This window comes from Grus americana, chromosome 2 (assembly GCF_028858705.1).
Source record: "Grus americana isolate bGruAme1 chromosome 2, bGruAme1.mat, whole genome shotgun sequence".
Lineage (NCBI taxonomy): Eukaryota > Metazoa > Chordata > Aves > Gruiformes > Gruidae > Grus > Grus americana.
In genome coordinates, this window is record NC_072853.1 from 129,822,971 (window position 1) to 129,842,091 (window position 19,121).

Genomic DNA, 19,121 nt, shown 5'->3' on the forward strand with positions numbered 1-19,121 from the left:
TTTTTCATGATTATGGTTTATAAATTACACAGGAAACACATCAGGTCTACTTGCAATCCTAATACGTTTTGTTGAGCTAGTACAAAGAGTTGTTCAAGGCAATTCTGTTTGTTCAAGGCTATGTTTTAGTGATGTGTTTTATCAGACAATTATAAGATTGCAATAATTTGGCATAAAGGTGTACCACTGCAAAAGTGGGCAGTCTGACCCTCAGTTCCTGGCTGCTTTTTCCCAAGAGCTTCAGATGTTCCCTTCTGGCTAAAAAGCAGTGAGAGATGATGGTGTGATCATTTCAGCATCACAGTAACACAGGTGCTGGGAGAAATAAAGGACAAAACCCTCAGGGAATACAGCTGGGACACCAGCCTTTCAGAAATGGTCTGGGTGCATTGGTTTGAAGGAAATACCTGACAGTGGCCCAACTAGCTTTGTTTATTATTTAGTATCTTTTTTTTCCACGTAACTTAGTGAGAAAATGGAGTGGATGGATAGTATATAAAACCGGAAAGGTCTTAAGAATCCCAGTCCCCTTTCATTTATTGACAGTAAACTGAAGGTATAAAACATGTAATGGTCAATGCCATGCCTTGTAAAAACCAAAGGAAAAGTGTAATTAGTGATTTCTGAATTGATAATATGCCAATCCTGAAAGTATGGGTGCATTCTATTCTGTTCCTCTTTGTGTTTGTTTTTGTATATTTCTTTTAAAATAGAATTTTCTTGGAATCAGAAAGTTGAGATACTTGAAACTAAGCAGGTACAGTAAAGGATGTTTAAAACTCAAATGGCAGTCGTAGGTAGCTACTTAGTGTGCTTGGGCAAATCAAACCTATATGGCTGGCATAGTTCTTTTGTGTGGCAAGTTAGCTACATCTATTTCAAGCTGTTAATAAATTGCTGTACACTGACCAAAATGCAGTCTCAACAAATGTACTCTTGCGCTTCTAATGCACTGGAAAGGTCGTTTTTCCTTCTTACTGTTGTTACCATACCATCATCTGCTTTTCACCCTTTTATTGACATCCTATTATTTTTCGCAATGGATATTAGCTTCCAACACTTTCTCCCCTTTTGCCCTTCATTTTTGGAATAACTTCTTTGTAAATATTCACTAGCTAGCTGATTATGTTTCTTCAAATGCTTCTTTAACATCACCTTTCTAGAAAGCTAATATAAATCTTGATAAAACTGAAATCAGCCATCATACCAGTCAGTATTACCTCATTCTCGCTTTTTTGCATGTTCTGCATCCCTCTCTCTGTTGTCTGATACTTGACCTATGATTTCTGAAAAAGTATTGGTTAAAAGGAAGTTTTTCTAGGATGAGAAGTGCAGACCCCAGAAGAGTGATAATGATGGGTCTCACCTCAGCTTTGCTCTGTAACCTCCGTCGTCCCCAAGGACTATCATCAGTTCTGTGTGGAATCAGACTAAAAGACGAGTTGGGGAAGCTAGAAAAAAAGAAGGAAAGAGGCTCCTGCCCCACTTTACAGTCTGTCGAAGCCACGCTTGGACTTTTACTTGCAGTGTGATAGCTGGAGGTGCTCTAACAATTCTTATCAACTCCAAATAATAAAACATTTGAATGGAAACACTATTGTTCTGCTATTAGCCATCTAATGGTGATATTATGCCTGGAAAATAAGGAAAGGTTTTAAGCATTTTTGCTATTGACTTGTGTGATTGAAAAATAGCTAAAGAAACACTGACGTGTTTGTTTCTCATTTTTTTCCTCCAGATAAATAGCCTTCAGTTGGAATTTACTATTGCCAATATGTATCATTCTGTGTCTGAAACCAGTCACCCTTTGCAAACAGAAGAACAAGAAATAGGCGTTGATCCCTTGCAGGGTTATTTGAACAAGCCCGGGGAAGGTGAGTTTTATATTTCTGTACTTTTCTGACTTTTTACCTAGAAACCTTATATAAGTGTGTCACAATAACTATAACTGTCATAATTTGTTTAATTCTCTCAATGAAGTTGAACAGGGCAACTTAAAGAACGTTTCACAGAGTATGGGTAGAACACTGACACTAATGAAAACCACGAAGTGTCATGGACAGAAACATTAGCCAAATGTTTAATGCGCTGTCATCCTTTTTAAATCATAAACCAAACACTGACTTCAGCATAAGAATACTGAAATGCAGCATGGCTTTGTGTTACTTTCTCAAGTATGGGCTCTTACACTGCTTTGGTTTTAGGGAATTTTTTTTTCTGGTTTGTTTGTTTTGTTTCATTTTTTTCTAATTCTGCAGTAAAGTTCAGTATGTTATTTTTGGATGAGATTATGCAAATAAAAAGGCTGATTTCCCTTTTTTTTTTGTTTGACTCAACACCTATGTTCTTATTTGAAAAAAAAACCCCGGGAAGCTGAGATAGAATGAACAGTCTCTAAAGGTAGAAATTACTATGTAACCTAAAGTAAATTAATTAAATGCAGTATTTGGAAGACTCTAATGAACAGTGAGAATAAACGGCTTGCATAATGCAACGCATGTCTGTGTTGCTTGTCTTTTCTACTTATTTGCTAGTAGTGACAGTATAGTTAGTTCGAAGAAAGTGATAAGCTTAACGAGAAAGCTCGTCCTTGTCATGAAAACATTCCTCAAGTGCTCAGTTATACACAGTGGCACCTTAACTACCTGTAATTTTCCAGTCATTGAACACATGTACCAGGAGGGCAAAATAAAAAATTTATTTTAAATTAAAGAGTTGAAACAACTTTGTCACATTTCCTAAGTCCCTCACCCAGATCATCAACTAGTCTGTGTGGGTGTATCTGTCTATAAATCTTCTGTTTACAAGTGCTTATTAAAAAAGCTATGTCAAGTTTTGCTTAGTCAGGTTTATTACTTCAGTTTATAAGAAGCTGATGTTTTGCTTTAAAATATATTGGTAAAACTTCATTGTCCCTTTGAGCTAATTTTTTTTTTCCATTTTTTCTTCATTGGTTTATAAAGCTTTTTCTATGTTAGAAAATGAGAATGAACATCTAGGGGGAAGTATTTTAAAACCTGACGATTAAATGAAATAGCTTTTCTAGGTCAGTGTTCCTCCTCTATTATATTTGACATCTTAACGATATGGAGCCATTTTAGTTTGATAAACTAAATACATTTTTGTGCATATTTTTAGAAACTTGAAAATAATCTTTGGCAATAACCTAAAATAATAACCATTTTCCACAGGAAATATAGCTTGCTTCTAGTCTACCCAATCAAGAAAAAGATAAGCATTTTCTTCTGATTTTTTTCCTCAAAAAAATACTGGTAATTCTCTCAACTCCATTTCAAGAACAATCAAGATATTAACCCTGTTAAAAAAACACTATAAATTAATTTTACCCTTTATTGTGCCCAGAAGCGATTAGTTACCTTGACTGAAAAGGTTTCTCATTTTTATCCCAACCTTAACATTTCTATGACATACAAAGTTATTAGTATTGAATTGATGTTTAAAAGTGCCATTAATTCATTTACCCCAAATGTTCATTAACAATGTAAATGTATGCTGATGTTCTATGAGACAAGGAAGTGACTAATGACTCTTCGCACTAACAACACTTAAAATGAATAGAAACTTTAGATAGCTAATCTTGAAGTAATCAAGACCCTCATTCAGCTTGGCATCTCTGTATGCTCTAAAACAGCTGTCAACTGTTAAAAATATATACACAACACACACATACGCACATGCGAAGATAAAGATATGTAAATACATGGTTCCCCAAGTCATAAAGGTTACCAACTATGGTACATTTTTTATGTTCTATCTATGTAAATATTTTATATAAAGCATCCATTTCATCTTCATAGGTTTTTTTACTGTGAAACACATACTGCATTTTAATTTGAAACTTTATGTATCCAAAATAAGTCTTTGAAGTTTTAATATTTCATTTTTAATAAAGCATAGGCTTACATGGTATTAGGTTTTTGGGCATCAAAGTATACAGTCGTTACCATCTGTGCAGTCTGTCCATCATTGTCTTCACAGAAGTATTTCAAGACAAGGTTTTTCAACTTGGCCTCAAGTTTCAGGCCTGATACGGAATCACTTGGTGAAAATCTGTATCTTCAGGTCTTCTGTGTCGTGTATCATAGAAATTTGCAAGAGAGGTGGTCCATCAGTTGGCGAAGTTTTATGCAATATTGTGGAATATCGGGACATCTGAATTGTTTTTTGAAGCTGTGCTGAATTCTTAAAGTATTACCTTGGAGGCAAGGTGATAGATGTCTTCACTGAGTGAGGTAATAAAAGTAAAGCACGTCACTGATAAGGATGCTGAAAATAAATGTTTAATCATAGAGCTAGTCAGATTTGTTAATCTACATGAAGTATTGTATTTTTAGTATGTGCAACTTATACCAAAACTTGATGGAGAACCAGGAGATGTCATGTCCAGCTGGAGTTTTGAAATTCTCTCACAAGGCATTTTCATAAAATGAAAGAAATTTCAGAAATACATGGATTGCTGTTAAGTATAGCTGGTTGGAAAGCTGCATGCATAGACTACTTTTTGTTCATTTGCTGTCAACTGAGAGGGATATATTGGATGGGATTCCAGAAATCTGTTGGTGGAGTCTAGTAGTACTCAGTGCTTTTAATAAAATCTCAGTAAAAGTATAGAAAGAAAACATGGTTTATTTGGGACAGGGCTGTTAGCACAATGGAGGGCAGTTGTACAATTCAAAGTATTGTTGAGATTTTGGAGAAGTGGCCTGAGAAGAATAAGACATGCTTCACTAGGAGCAGCTACGAGGTTCCATTTGCAAACGCTAGGCAGGAGGCAATTACCTAGCTGAACAAATAAAAATAGAGCATAAAAGATGAAGTAAGTGTTATTTAGAGAAAGATCTGGGTGTTCTTAGCACTCGAAGTTTTGTGTAACTAAGGAACTTTGAATCTTGAGTTGTTGAGAGTCATGAGAATGTGCTTGTTTGCAAGTTTACAAAATTCAGGATAGGCTGTTAACTTACTGACAGTCAAGATCTTTTTTCTATCCCTTTAAAATATTCAAAAAAACCAGGTAAGATAGTATTTCAGTCTTTTTTCTGATGGTTGATTTGGCCTATGTTATTTTCCTTGTGTCTGGGGTTTTTTTTTTCAAGATAGAAAAATGTGCATTGCATATATGCACTTATATATGCTTTTTTTTAAATAACATTTTTAATAGTTGGTAAGAAATTTGTGGCAGGGATTTTCACTTTTGTAATCTGATACTTCACATGGAAGATTTTTGTTCTTTTAAGAAATTTTAAAAATTTTTATCTGGTTGTATTTTAATTGACATTCATGTATATCTGTGCATTGTTATGTTTGGTTTTGACTACAGTAAGTTGATGGTATCTTGCTACATTTTCTGTTCTAAAAATCTCTGTGATACTGTTCATTTTATTCTAACAATATTTTTGAGTTGTTCCCTCTGAAATATGGATCTTTATCAGAGAAACTGATGAATATCATGGGTTTTGTCTCCAGCAGAGGCTTTATAAACCCCGAAAGTATGAAGAGAAATTTCAGAAACTTTGCTCTTCTGCCTCGTCACTGTGTTTTGCATCTGGCAACCTATTTTGTTCATTTCCAAATGCTTGAAGTTTCTGTTACATTGAAATGGGATAATTAGGTTAACTGTTTCTGAGCTGCCATAAATTTTTATTCTAAGTTACAGCATTCACCACATTCTGACACAAGTTTTGAAGAGCACAGTAGGTAGTATTCCCATTTCATTGATGTAATGAGAAAGTTGATCCTCTAAGGACAGACTGGAACAATGCATTTAATACACTTCAATTTAATTTGCTCAATATCACAATTAATACAATTAAGGTCACTTGAAATGAAACTATTAACAAATTGGGTAATTTACTTTAACAATGTCAGTGTGTTCTCACAATTACATTTGCTTTAATTAGTGTACAAGCTATTATTTAATAGCATACTTCACACAGAAAAATGTAATGTGTTCTTTGTTCTTAATAGAAGAAAAGGGGAAACCTTTAATGGGTCTGAGTGTTTCGGATTTGGAGTTCAGGGGAGTATATTTCTTGTCTAAAGGCTGTAGCTGGTGGAGAGGACAGAGAAGGCTGACATAGCTGGAAGGACAAAGATAACTACTAGAGTGTGTGACTGAAATTAATCCAGGTGAGATAGATCAGTTGCTCACCTCATACTTACCATTGCATCCCTGATTCTCAAGGCTGCCATGAAAAACTGAGAGGTGGGAAGAGAACATTTGTATTTCCATTTTGACCCTATTCTCTGTGTTTCCACTGCTCCTCTTTAGAAAATTTTGCTGTTCTGGTGTTACCCTCATAGCCCTGATCGCTAGAAAGTGTTATCATACAGAACTATAGAACTATACCTTGCGTGGAGTTTGAGATACCTGGTTTATATCAGTGTTATACAGAAAACGTGTAAAAAGCAGAGGGGAATGAAATAGTAAGTACTCGCCTTCTCTGGACCTAACAGGACCCACATGCTATCAAATAATTTCCCCAAATCTTAAGTGTAATTCACATGGGACTATTTTGGTCTTGAGTACATCGTTTTATGTTCATTCTGGGGTTAAGTGAATTTTTGCTGTCAGAAAATTATATTATCTTCTAATCAGTCAGTAGTTATTCAGTGTTACTGGTTGGGGTTTTTCTGCCCTTACAACCGCCTTCAGTCAGGGAGACAATGGTAATGCGGCTTGTCCCGTATGGCGGTTATCTGTCTCCATTTTTAGAGATCATATCCATAATTAAATTTAAAAGAAACAGCCGTAGAGGTCTAGACTTCCCTGTGTGAGAAGTATGTTCCTAGGTAAAAGCAATTGAGAATGCAAATACAGTGAGTTCTTGAAGCCTTACTACTTTCATATCAAATATTTTTCGATGTCTATTGTATGACGTCATGTCTGTCATGTAATGTGTGTTCTTTCATCTTCTCTGCAGGGAGGGACATGTACATGAAGTATAGCGTTGTGTTTTTAAGAGTCCTTTTAAATATGCATGCTACTTGGTGTTTTCATTAAAAAGACAAGATTGGAACAGAGAACCTCTTCGCATTAGACTGGGAGCAGGAGATGCTGAGGGTGGTGATTGTTCTTAACGCCTTTGGGATTTCATGCTGTGGTTGAGAATGCCCTGTGTCCTTCATTGGGGAGTTTCACCCTCAGGAAGAAACCTCCGGTGTGCCCCACCAGCACAGTTGTCACTGGTGGTCCTCGTTCAAAACCCTCGTGCTTCTCTTTCAGGGCTTGGCTTTTCCATTAAAGGCACGGGTACAATAGCAGAGAAGGAGTTGCCTTCAGCCTGGTTCGCTTCGTTTTGGATGAATAAAAGCAAGAATGGTTTTTACATCTTCAAACACCATATGCTGACATAACAAGCATTTTAATATTCATTTATTAATAATAACTGCTGTTTAGCTTGCTTTTAATTGAGCAGCAACAGGATTGTGGTGACAAAGGCTATTGGAGCAACACAGTATGTCTTGAGCTAACTCAGCCTGTCACTTGCTCCTTCCATACGACTCTTCATTTTCTCTTCTGTTTTCTTTATTAGAAATACGTTGTTATTAAGAGATCAGTTAATAGAAAAGCTATGCATGTTTAAAAAATACATATTGTTAATATAAAGTTAGTTGAAAATAGCTAGCACGAAGTCCATTTTGTCCTTTAAAGATTGTACGGGCGTTGGCATGCCCTTAGGTTGGTAGAAGTTTGCTGGTTGTGGGCCCTTTGATTTCAGTGCCTTGCTGCAAATTCGTGTTTAGGAACGGCAGGAGTATTTTAAATGACTTCAGCTGTGGGAGCAAATGCAAGTAGCTGATACGGTCTTGTGGGTTCCTGGCTTCCAGAGGTGGATTTTTCTCTCTAGAACTGGTAGCTCTAGGTTTTTTGGTGGCTTCCTGTGAGTTGCACATTACATTAATTCCAGTTTGGAGGTTATACTGTGGCATGGGTAACTGGTACAAGGATCACGTAGTGAAATTGCCTTCAGTGAGTGATAAGGCAGATATTAGAAAAGACCTTTTGGACAGCAATGTTTGCTGATCTAAGATGTTAATTTTGAAAGTTCTGCTCTCAATCGGTGTATGAAAATAAGACCATTCTCACTAATGATGTTGGCACTCCACCTCTGTTCAGTCATGTCCGCTGGGAGTTTCCAGTTCTTTCCAGACACAGCCCGGCCTGAATACTGGTATAAATCACTTCTCATGTCATTCTTCTAATGACTCTTGTGACCCTACTTTGGGAAGTGCTGATTTCAGCATTTCTTTTTGTTCTTTTCCTAGCTTTTTCCAAATCCAGGGTAAAGCTCAGCTAGTTGGCTCTCATCTCACTTCCTTGTATACCTGTAGTATAATACATGTGGTACAAAAGGAAATGATGCAAGTTCAAAGAAAAATATATATTTTTTTTTTACTGAATTTTACATGCTCAGAGAAGCTTAAAATACCAAGCAAAAATTTACATTTTAACTATAGTAACCTACCGAACAACAAAATTGAAACAGAATAATCTTTTTTAATACAACCTCTGTAAATGTAATTAAGATTATGTTAAAACTAGCTCATTATTTAAAGTTATACAGAAGCCAACGATGAGAATGGAATCATTCTTCGAATACTTTACTCAGACTTGATACAAAAATATAATATAAAGGTTACTACCCGTAAACACCTCACATATTAAGTGTTTCCAGGCAATGATCAAATTATGTTAAATGGCTATATCTCCTACATATAGAAAAGGCAGATTCTCTTAATTTAAAAAAAATGAACTGTACAAGTTTGTACTTGTGTATGTATAATAAAAGACTAGTAAATCAGAATTCTAGCTGAGGCCAGCATGATTGGTACAGGATAATAATTAAATGTTTGAGTTCACTTCTGTCCTGACATACAGAAGATTGTAATTTACAAAGCAGTCTGTGAATTGCATGCAGCTAGCAGGCGTTACAGACCTCTATATCTGAGATTAAATGTATGTTAAAACATTTTGAAAGAGTTTAACTGCCACAGATTTGATGGTATTGGAAATTGATTGCTCTATATTACAGAAATATGTCAGCATAGAAGGGATCTTTCCTGTCTTTCATGTATGTGGACGTTTATAAAGATGCGGAATTCCTTATTTTAAAAAGGGAAGGGTTCAACCTACTTTCACCTAAGTGCCAAGTGATACTGCAAAACTCCAGTTTTAGGCTTCCGATTGACTAATAAGCCTTATTTTTTAGCCTCCTTGGGTGCCCCTGCCCTCGTCCTCTTTGGACGTACAAAACTAAGAGGTGTGCAAGGGGAAAGAAATAAAGCACCGTCATACTTGTTTGAAGTGCTAAGAAATTATCTGGTAAGATGTGTATTATTTATGGACAATCTGGCCTTTTAACAAAGAAAAATAGGCCTCTGCTTAGGTTGCCACTGCTACAACCGAAACAGCTGATACCTTAATGAACAACATACTGAGGGCCATCCAGGACATAAGGCAAATTAAGCAGGTTACAAACTGCACATCTTCTGTTTAGGTGTAGGAGATCTCCCCAGCTCTGACAATTAGCTCCACTGATCAGGCAAGCAGACAGACAGAAACAGAAGGAGGCCATTTGTATCAATTTGAGGAACAGAACTAGTAATGAAGTAAAATATCCATACCAGGTAGTTTCACCCCCGCTTTGGAACAGATATTTCTTACTCCTGGTTTCGGCGTTGCAACAGGAAATAAATAAATAAATATGCGCTGCTTAACAAAAGCTTATTTTCCGTTGTTTACAAATCGAGAGCAAAGGAATAATAATACTTCTAACCCAGAGGGTTTTTTTAAAAAGGAGAAAACATTTTCTGGACATACAAACAAATATGAATCTTGGTAACCTGACAGCTTTGTTTAAATGTTGAATTTGAGTTTCCTTTCATGAAAATCTTTTCAAAGTACAGCAATTCAGCTGTGAAAACCTGAATACATTAATGATGACAAAGAACCTCTGGAATGAGCCAACATTTGTTTTTGTTCTTTTACAACGTTTCCTGATGAATTGCACATACAAAAGTGTTGCAGGTTATTTTAATTTTCTTTTCTTACTTTGATAATAAATGTCTCCACTGTTTACCTTTTTGTTTAAGGTACCTTATTATTACTAATCAGCTTTAATTATTTATAACAAAATGACTGTGAAAGATGTTTCTCTGATGTCGAAAAAGTCAGGGACCTGATCCTGATCCTATTAAAATTAATGGCTGGGTTCCACTTGACTGTAAAGGTATCAAGCCTGAGTGCCCTTATTGTCTAAGGGAAGCAGTAATGTAGCCCAAGGTACTGGGTTGTGGTTACTTACTTGAAGTTCCTCAGTTTTTGGAGTGTTCAGGTTTCAAGCGTTTGGTCTCAAGATTTGGTCACTCTGCAGAGGCAGAGTGTATATAACTGACTTTTTAAAGTCCTTCATTTTACTCATAAGGTACACAATAATTGAAAAAAAAGGCTAAATATACAGGGTAATGGGAGAATGCCTTTGTCTCTAGGCAAAATTGAGAGCTAAAATGGGGGGAGTGGGAGAAATGCGCGTAGCCTTTCTGCTTTTGTTTGGCTGTCTCCCCAGTCAACAAAATAGCAAACCAACCCAACTCTAAACAATACTGGATAAGGAACTTCACGTTTCAAATCATTTTGTGTCAGTGAACAAAACTCGGTTTTGTGTGAATGAACAACTGGGTTTGGTTTCTAAATATTTTCAGCTTGAGATTTATATGGATGTACATGTACACACACACTCTATGACAAGATTGAACTCTTCTGTCAGATCTAAAATATCTTTTAGTTATTTATAAGTATTCCTGTTCGGCTTTTTCATCGTGTCAGATGTTTAGACCACTGCATCAGTAATCGTGTGACTATAAAGTTTCAACTGCAGTACAAATGACACAAAAGGATATAGCAAATTAGATTTATTTTCACTATTTGTGACAATCACAGGGACTTAGGATGCTGCGTGTGCTCCATGGCTTGATCTGTTCAGAAAGGGAAGCAGGACCTGGGATGTTTGTTTTGCATCTGTGTGCTTACCTCATCATATTAGAAGGTGCCATGTACCAAAGAAGCTACGAAATTAATTCTCAGAACCGCCATATGAGGAATAACTAGACTCTGTGTTCTCATACAGAAATCTGAAGCAGGCTGAAATGATATGCCTAGTTCATAAAGAAATCTGTAGCAGGGCCGGGAGCTGGACCCAGATTGTTCAAGGTCCAGAGCACTGCCGGCGGTGACAACACCATCCTTCGGCTCCTGCTTTCTTTCAGCCAATTTGTGTGAGGCAGGTAGCTAATTCACCAAAAGAAGAGTGACGTGTAAATGTCAGAGTTTTCATGGTTTATATAGAAAGTTAAAATAAATAAGCACTTGTCAGCTCAGAAATTTCAACTAGAAGTATTTTTGGTAATAGAAATGAAAAATATTTTGAAAGATGCAGATCATTGTCATCTTTTCAGCATTATGAGTAATCAAATAAAGTTTAAATGTTTTGAATATGTTAAACTATTCCCTAAACTTTGGTAAATATTGGCTCAGTACAGATATATATGGGTGTTACTATTAAAACATGATTTGGACAGAAGTTTAAGGAATGCTACTCCAGCTTAATGAAATACTTATCAAAGTTGATTTGTTTGTGCTTGCTTGTTTCACTATTTTGTATCTCACCATTGCCAGCTCCTGTTTTAAGAGGGAAAATAATAAAACTTCTTAAGAGAATTTTTAAAAGTAAGCATTACATACTGCTTTTACTGATTCATTATGTTATTAAATACTGGGGTCATTAGCTGGCTTGACATATTGCTCGGTGTACCTTGCAAATCAGTTAATATAATGGAACCTTCATGTTTACACTGCAGCTACTGTTGAACTAAATGGAATACTCCTCTCTCTGATATTTCATGGAAAGTAGTTGCAAAGGTTAAAAATCAAATTTAAGTAAACTATAATAGCCACTTAAAACCAAAACCTGCTCTAATTTTGTCATGTTAAATATCTTAATTTTTTACTAACCACTGGCAGTTAAATGCTTCTGCTTGGATACTGGAGTGACAAACAATAATACATAAACTCTAGGACAGGAAGACTGCACAATTTTTGAACAAATCCTGTTCATTTTAGTGCAACTGGGACCATGTAACCAAAATATTAGCAGTAGCCCTGTATGATAAATTTCTCCACTAAAATTTTGATATCCCTTTGCAAATTATTATTCTTGATCTTCCTAGAAGTTAAAAGGCACCAACTTCATCCAGATAAAGCTTTTATGGTGGTGATAATTCTCTTCTTCTGAGAAATTGGATTTGTAATGGAATCAATGATTTAACCTTAGGAAAAATGAACTGTATAGTGTTTCAGTACTAAGTGCAATTGAAGGGATAGAGTTCTTATGTAATACATGTGAAAAATATGTTTTCAGTGATGTGAAAATGTTTGAGTTTCATTATAGTGGAGTACATTTTTGATACGTTAGTCGTAATATTTGAGGATACCATTGTCATTTTTGTTTACTTCTCATTTGAAATATATAAAGGGTGGAGCAACAGAACATGAATCTGTCCATTAGTGGGCATTTCTACTTAGCACTCAGATGAATTCTCATCAAATTTGATTTGCTGACTGGTGGCCAGAACAGATGTTATCTTAATGGAAGAGAGAGGCGTATTGAGCCACAGGCCACCTCCAAACTTTTGTGACCCAATATTGGTTCATACTTTATTGAAGTACAAAAGAAAATACTCCTTTGCAAAAGTGTACCAAGCTCCATTCTGAATTATCACAGTGAGGTGGCCACAACGTTATTGGCTACACTGAGATTTTATTGCCAGAAAAAGTGTAGCATTAACTGTTGCTGTTCTAAAAAACCTCCAACAAAACCCTGGCAGATGAGTTTTGTCTCTTTTGCATTTTGAATTTGAAAGAAATATAAATCAGAGCTCACACTGTGGAAGTCTCTAGCTCTGTTTTGGGGTTCTTGTGACTATAACCAGTGAAAACTTCTATTTGAAAAGTTCTGGAATTAAAATTGACATTTTTCTGCGGGATTAAATTTAATGTGGTTTAAAAATTTATATTTATGATGAACACATGACAGTTTTAGTTGTGGCATTTGCATAAACTAAAGTTACACCCTTGTAATTGTGCCATTAGAATAACTACTTGTTCAAGTGAAGATTTTTTTTGTTTGTTTTTTAAGAAGCTGGTTTGTAACATACTTCTATCAGAAGCAAACTTCTCATTTGGAAAAATACCATGTAAACCCTGTATTAAATGCTCCTTGGTGCTTATAAAATGCATATATTCAGTTTTTACAGGAAAAGATATACTTTTTTTGTAAAAGCAGCTATAAATGAAAACCACAGATTTAATTCTGGACATGAAAAATCTGCTGAAGATTTTTCGTCTTGGAATTAATACGATATTTATGATACAAGTCCTCTACACATTACAAATTTAGGAAGATACTTGCAGGTTTTCTGCGATTTCAAAGACACTTACTCATATCTGTCAGATTCAATTTGAGATTCCTATGGAAAAATGAGCCTGCATTTGGTATCTGGCATTTGCATTACTTGGCTAAAGACAGTTTTCTTTTTCTGCATACTACTCTGTTCCTCGCTAAAGCTGTAGCTCACAGCAGCAACTTTGAAACTTTTGAACATACTGAAGTGGTTTGGGGTTTTTTTATTAATACATAGAGATTAATTTAAGTTGAACATTGTATTAACCATGACAATCTCTTAACTCAAATACAGAAGTCAAATACTTCTGATTTTTGTGAAGCTGAAATCAATTGTCCATTGGCAGTTACTTTTGATATATATAACAAAAGAATAATTGCATTAAAACAATACTGAATCTTAATACAGGAAGTGGTGACATCTGCAAATCATGTAGTAATTTACATGTACAGTGGTAATCTTCTGTTAGTCTAGCATAAAGAGCAACTTACGCTATGGATCCCACAGCATGGGTACTTAATATAATGATACCAAGTCTTTGCTATAAAAGAGTAAAAATAAGCAGTTATTTTGTGATTCCTTCATGCTATAATTGCATTAGGAAAAAAGGCATGATTAGTGAGAAATGTTATTGGGTCAGATTTTTTAAGGTAATTTAAACCTTTAAAGATTACTTGAGGCATTGGAAGACCGACGTGGGTCTTTGTGAAGGGAGCAGAATTGTACAAGTACCATGTTCAGCCGCCTGCTGTTGCCCCTTCTGGCTTGCCACCTAGATGCCATGGATGGCTCAACCCAAGCTACTGCAAGGAAGTTTGTACACCTTGTAATTATTCCCCTGTTTAGGTCTTTACTTTGACCATCAAGTGATTTTCTGTTTATAAATCGATGTCATTTTGCATCAAAGGTGATGAGTCAGTTTGGGGACTTTTGACTTACTTTAGTAGTTCTCATTGACCAGTTGCTCCTAAGTCTGTTTCTGGTTTCAGTTTTGATGAAGTTAAGGCAAAGCACAATTTGGGGGCTTTGGGCTGGGTCTGGGGTTTTTTTCCTTTTACAAACCATATGTCAACACTCCAAATGGTTCTCTTGTGGCTGGTTAAAACAAAATAAAAGTACCTATAAAAAGTCCCTCTCTGAGAAATATGTATTAATTTCAGGCAAAAATTCTTTTCATTTTCTGTTTTCGAATTGCACTTTTAAAACTTTTGCCTAGAGGTAGGGAGGAGTGTTTCAAAAATAGGATGTTTAAGTAAAATGACTACAAAAGCATGTAATCTTCCATTTTAGTGTATTTCTTCTTCTGAATAAGTTATGCTCTAATAAAAATTAAAGAGCAAGTTGCATTTCGAAGATCAGGTCATCGTAATTCATTGACATTAGGCCACATAACTGAATAATGTCTTACTTCAGTGAAATACATCAAATGAGATCAACAATTATGACTCATAAACATGCCTCGCAGGCATAAAACAGCAGGGAATTAGCATGTGAGGCTGATAAATATGCATGTAAATAAGCTCCCAAAGGAATAACATGGGTTTGATTGATAGGTTTAGAATTGGAACATATGTAAACCCCTTTATTCCTCATTCTGGTGTAGCTAAGTAAAGATGCGTTTTACTTGTTAAAAGTTTCAATAACTTTGTAAATCTTAATGCCACATCTGCTTTTGTGTGTGCAGGCACGTGTGGGTGTCACTTGAGAGATTGATTGAATTGTCTACAGGGTAGATGCCCTCACACTAAGATTGTAGTGTTTGCGTATGTGTATTGCAGCGGTTGTGTACGTGCACGCACGTGTATACGTATTTGGGCACTGCATATTAGGTGGTGTTGAGCAAAAGATTATTCTGGGGTTCGTTTCACTCAGAGTTCACAGATTTTAAAGTTTGCTTCATAAGTAGGAAACAGAGTTGTGAGTTTTGGTATATGCATGTGTATATTTATTTTTGCAAATACATTCTGCATTGAAGGTAATTACTATTTATATTACAGAAAGTCCCACAAGTGCTACTACGTTTAAGAGTCTGGCAGTGATTCTTTATAAACTTCCATTTTTGTTGGCATCTTACAGCTTGAGCTCTTATCTACAACTTCAAAGTACCTATCACAGCAGTATCTTTATGTTGATCAGCACAAGTGTTTATGCTGTGCAGAGATTTACATCCATATTGTTAGAGAACTATATAATATACTTTGTGTTTATAAAACATTAATACTTTGCTTTGCCAAATACAGACCAATTGGTTGCCATTGTCACGTGACCTGGTGTACATCTGCTTTATTACCATTCCCTGCTATTAGGCAATAAAAACTTTTCCAACTGATGCAGACTTACTGATGTTGCATCACACTGTAATTATGCTAAAGCAATCTTAGACCAGTGGCAGGCAAGATGCAAAAACATTTTCAATAGTACGAAGCGTGTATTGACTGTAGGTTTTAGTTATGTGTGGTTTATAGCTAAAATAGTTGCTCTGAGAAATTTGAGATGGGGCTGGTATCAGAGATCACAGTTGTTCACATGTGAAAACCTCAGTTCTGTAATACCTGCCTTTCGCTTAGAGATAACTTTCCGTGGAAATAAAGCTTGAGCAAAATGACTTCCATCTGTTTAGATTTATAACGCAGCAGAGAATATATTTCCCAGTTAAGATCGGTAAATTCACGAGCTACTGCTTAGTCCTGCAAACCAGCTCTTTTTGCTGCTTAAAAATAAATAAATAAAGTTGTAGCGCTTAGAGACATCAGAATCAAATCTCACGTGGGTTCTCATGGAGCAATTTATAGCTACCTTGTATAATTTGTATAGAAATGTTAGGATGATCCCTGCTCCAACAGCATCAACTGCTTAACCCAGAATGTAACAGCCTGTGACACCAAGAAAAAGCAAACCCTGGATACAGACTAGGGGAGGGGATTTTGCATAACAGAGCTGAATAAGCAGATTGCTATCAGGAACTTTGATGGACCATGTTTCTAGCTGCATAGCACTGTCCTTTTTCACAGAGGATGCCTAGATATCTCTTGAGCCAACAGAAATAGAAAATAAGCCACTTTTTTTTTTTTTTTTTTTTTCCCCTAACAATGTGCCCTTTTTACAGTCAGGGCCTTGGCAGGCTGTCACTCAGTTTCCACTCCCCACAAGGAATGTCCTTGAATGGCCCAAGAGAAGCCAGAAAATTGTTGCTAAGTATTTTCTTCATTCACCTCTAGAATTTTCCACATTTTCTCCAACATGTGTGAAGCCACTGGGAAATATGGTTAAATGAGTTAAGCAGACATCACCCATCTGTGCGTCTGAGGGAAAATAAAAACAGTGCTGTCCTTCCGAAAGCTTTCTTGGTACATAACCAAAATCAGAAGAACAACCACACTCTAAAGCTAAACCTAGGCAAGGCTCTTGCAGGAAGAAAGAGAGGAGCACTTTGAAGAAACTGCTGCTTCTGGCTTACCCCAGTTTGGCTGGTGCGTGGCCTTTGTAAGGTGGTCCTAGCACCTGTGCTCCTCTGAAATGCCCGAAGGCTACCGGACATCATATACTGCACATCGTAGCTGCTTCAGACAGTGTCAAAAACCTGGCATTCAGCCCCAGCTGTGAATTTCAGTCCCGTCACAAGCCAAAATGATCACGTTGCAGCTTCTTCCTTGTTTGTATAAATGTTTTATAATTCTAGATGGAAAGCATTGCAAGAACCCTACTTTTACTCAAGTCTTGATTCACCCTTTAATATTGTTCATTGCCGCTCTTTCTACTACTCAAATGATTTGTAATTTGTATCTCTCAAACGGTTCCCCCTTGGGTTTCTCATGCACTGAAAAGTCAGATGCCTGACATTACTGTGTAAAGTTAAGTGCTTGGGGTTAATGAATGGCATTAAATTTTATGAGGTCATGTCCAGTAGATGTTAAAAGAAGCTTAAGGGAACTTTATCACTGATAGAAATTAACAGTTGGCACGAAAGAATGCCTGAGGGAGTTCAGTTCTAAGCAAAAATAAAATTGGTGGTATAAAACCTAAAATATAGAGTCATTGTGATTAATGTAAACATTTTTGTTAGGTAATTGGTTACGTGTTGCAGTAAAAGAAATGAGACCTCACAGTTTGAAAGGAAAGAATATTATTGTATTTAGAAAGCAATTAATGTTTCTAGTCAAATAAAAAAAAAAATCTACATCACGTACAATATTTATATTCTTTCAGTAAACATATAACCTTTGGGGCTATATTTATCAAATAGTCAAGTCTCCACTTATTTACATTAGGTTTTTTTCTTTGGGCAAAATGTGTTTTCCCTAGTGGAGTACGTTATTTTGTTTCATTAAACCTTTATTTCTACTCACATGCATTGCTTATATTACAGACCAAATGAGTAAATTCTATGTACTTCAGTCATCTAAGGTTTGTCTTGGGGTGACTGATGGGTGGCATGAAAATTCTGTTTCAGAAAGAAAATGGCTACGTTAACTTATGGATAGATCTGTTTTGCATAATTATGTGGGGAACTATTCAGTAATTACACTAGTATTCACATGCTGTAATTTTCGTCATCTTTATTCACTGTCATTCCGATGAGAGGAAACGGAAAACTTGTTCAGACATACATATTCTTTCTTGCTCTGTCTTACGACCTGCAGTCACAGCATATGATACTTTTTTCAAATAATGCCTGTGCTCAAGACAGCTATTGTCTTGAATTCCCCTCCCACAGTATGTGGGTAATTCTGCACCCTTACTTCAAAGTCTCTAATACCAACCACGTTATGGATGTGCCTAAAGGACCTTGTGCAGACCTGTTCCTTTCGCATCACTTGAGGTCTGTGCCGTCCAGACGCAGTGTTGGACGCAACGGCGTCAAGCCTGCTCAGAATGCAGAGCTCCAGCATGGAAGAGTCAGAGTTTCTCGATCAGAGTTTTTTCTCCCCTCCAGTTGGACAGAGAGGTACATATCTGTCATACAGCATAGCAAATCATGGCCACGTCCCAAATTTGGAAGGTGAAATCAGAAGAAAAGTGAAAATATTTTAGAATTTGAGATCCCTCAGGACTGTTCTGTTCTTCTCCAGGTGATTATTTTTGTGGCTTAATATGAACTACATACACGAAACATGCTGTTTCACATTTTCCTTAGGTAGTACTTGGCCAAAAAATCCCCAGTCAAAAAGCTGATGATCTCTGATGCTGGGTGTCATTTTCATTTTGCACCCAGACTGTTGTCTTTTTGGCTAAAAGATATTGCATGGTTTTTCTCTTAGAGAACTGAGGTAACTGTCTAGAAAAATTAGACTACTACTTAACATTTATCCTATTATTGTGTAAACTAAATAATCAGCCCTTTTAGAAAACTTCGATATAATTGTTGTCTGCAAGAAAAATCTAGTCCTACTTGTCTAATTTGCATTTTTGAAATCTCATGTTTCTTACGTCTCCAAGTGCTTTGTACTTGCATCCTTAGTTCCGTTCTGAAGTGCCACCAGGGACTGACACTACTCATCCTCCTCACGGGAGGGCAAAGGTGGAGAACAGAAATCTGTCCCGTGATGGATTACCTACTATTCACAGAAATGTTTTGTGAGGAGTTTCTTTCTCAGTATCTACAACAGAGGGCCCATTGTTCAACAAACTACCTTGCACTGTAG

The 19,121-nt window shown here is 36.3% G+C and overlaps 1 protein-coding gene across 6 annotated transcripts in view; it reads left to right on the forward strand.

Moving 5' to 3' along the window:
• The window catches only part of TBC1D5 (TBC1 domain family member 5), a 322,168-nt gene that overhangs the window by 126,705 nt on the left and 176,342 nt on the right, over window positions 1–19,121 (forward strand). For all 6 annotated transcript variants that reach the window (XM_054815649.1, XM_054815645.1, XM_054815643.1 and 3 more), the window contains one exon: window positions 1,739–1,874. In XM_054815649.1, the coding sequence (XP_054671624.1) occupies window positions 1,775–1,874 (100 nt within the window). In that variant the 5' untranslated portion in view covers window positions 1,739–1,774. The remainder of the gene's footprint in view (window positions 1–1,738; window positions 1,875–19,121) is intronic.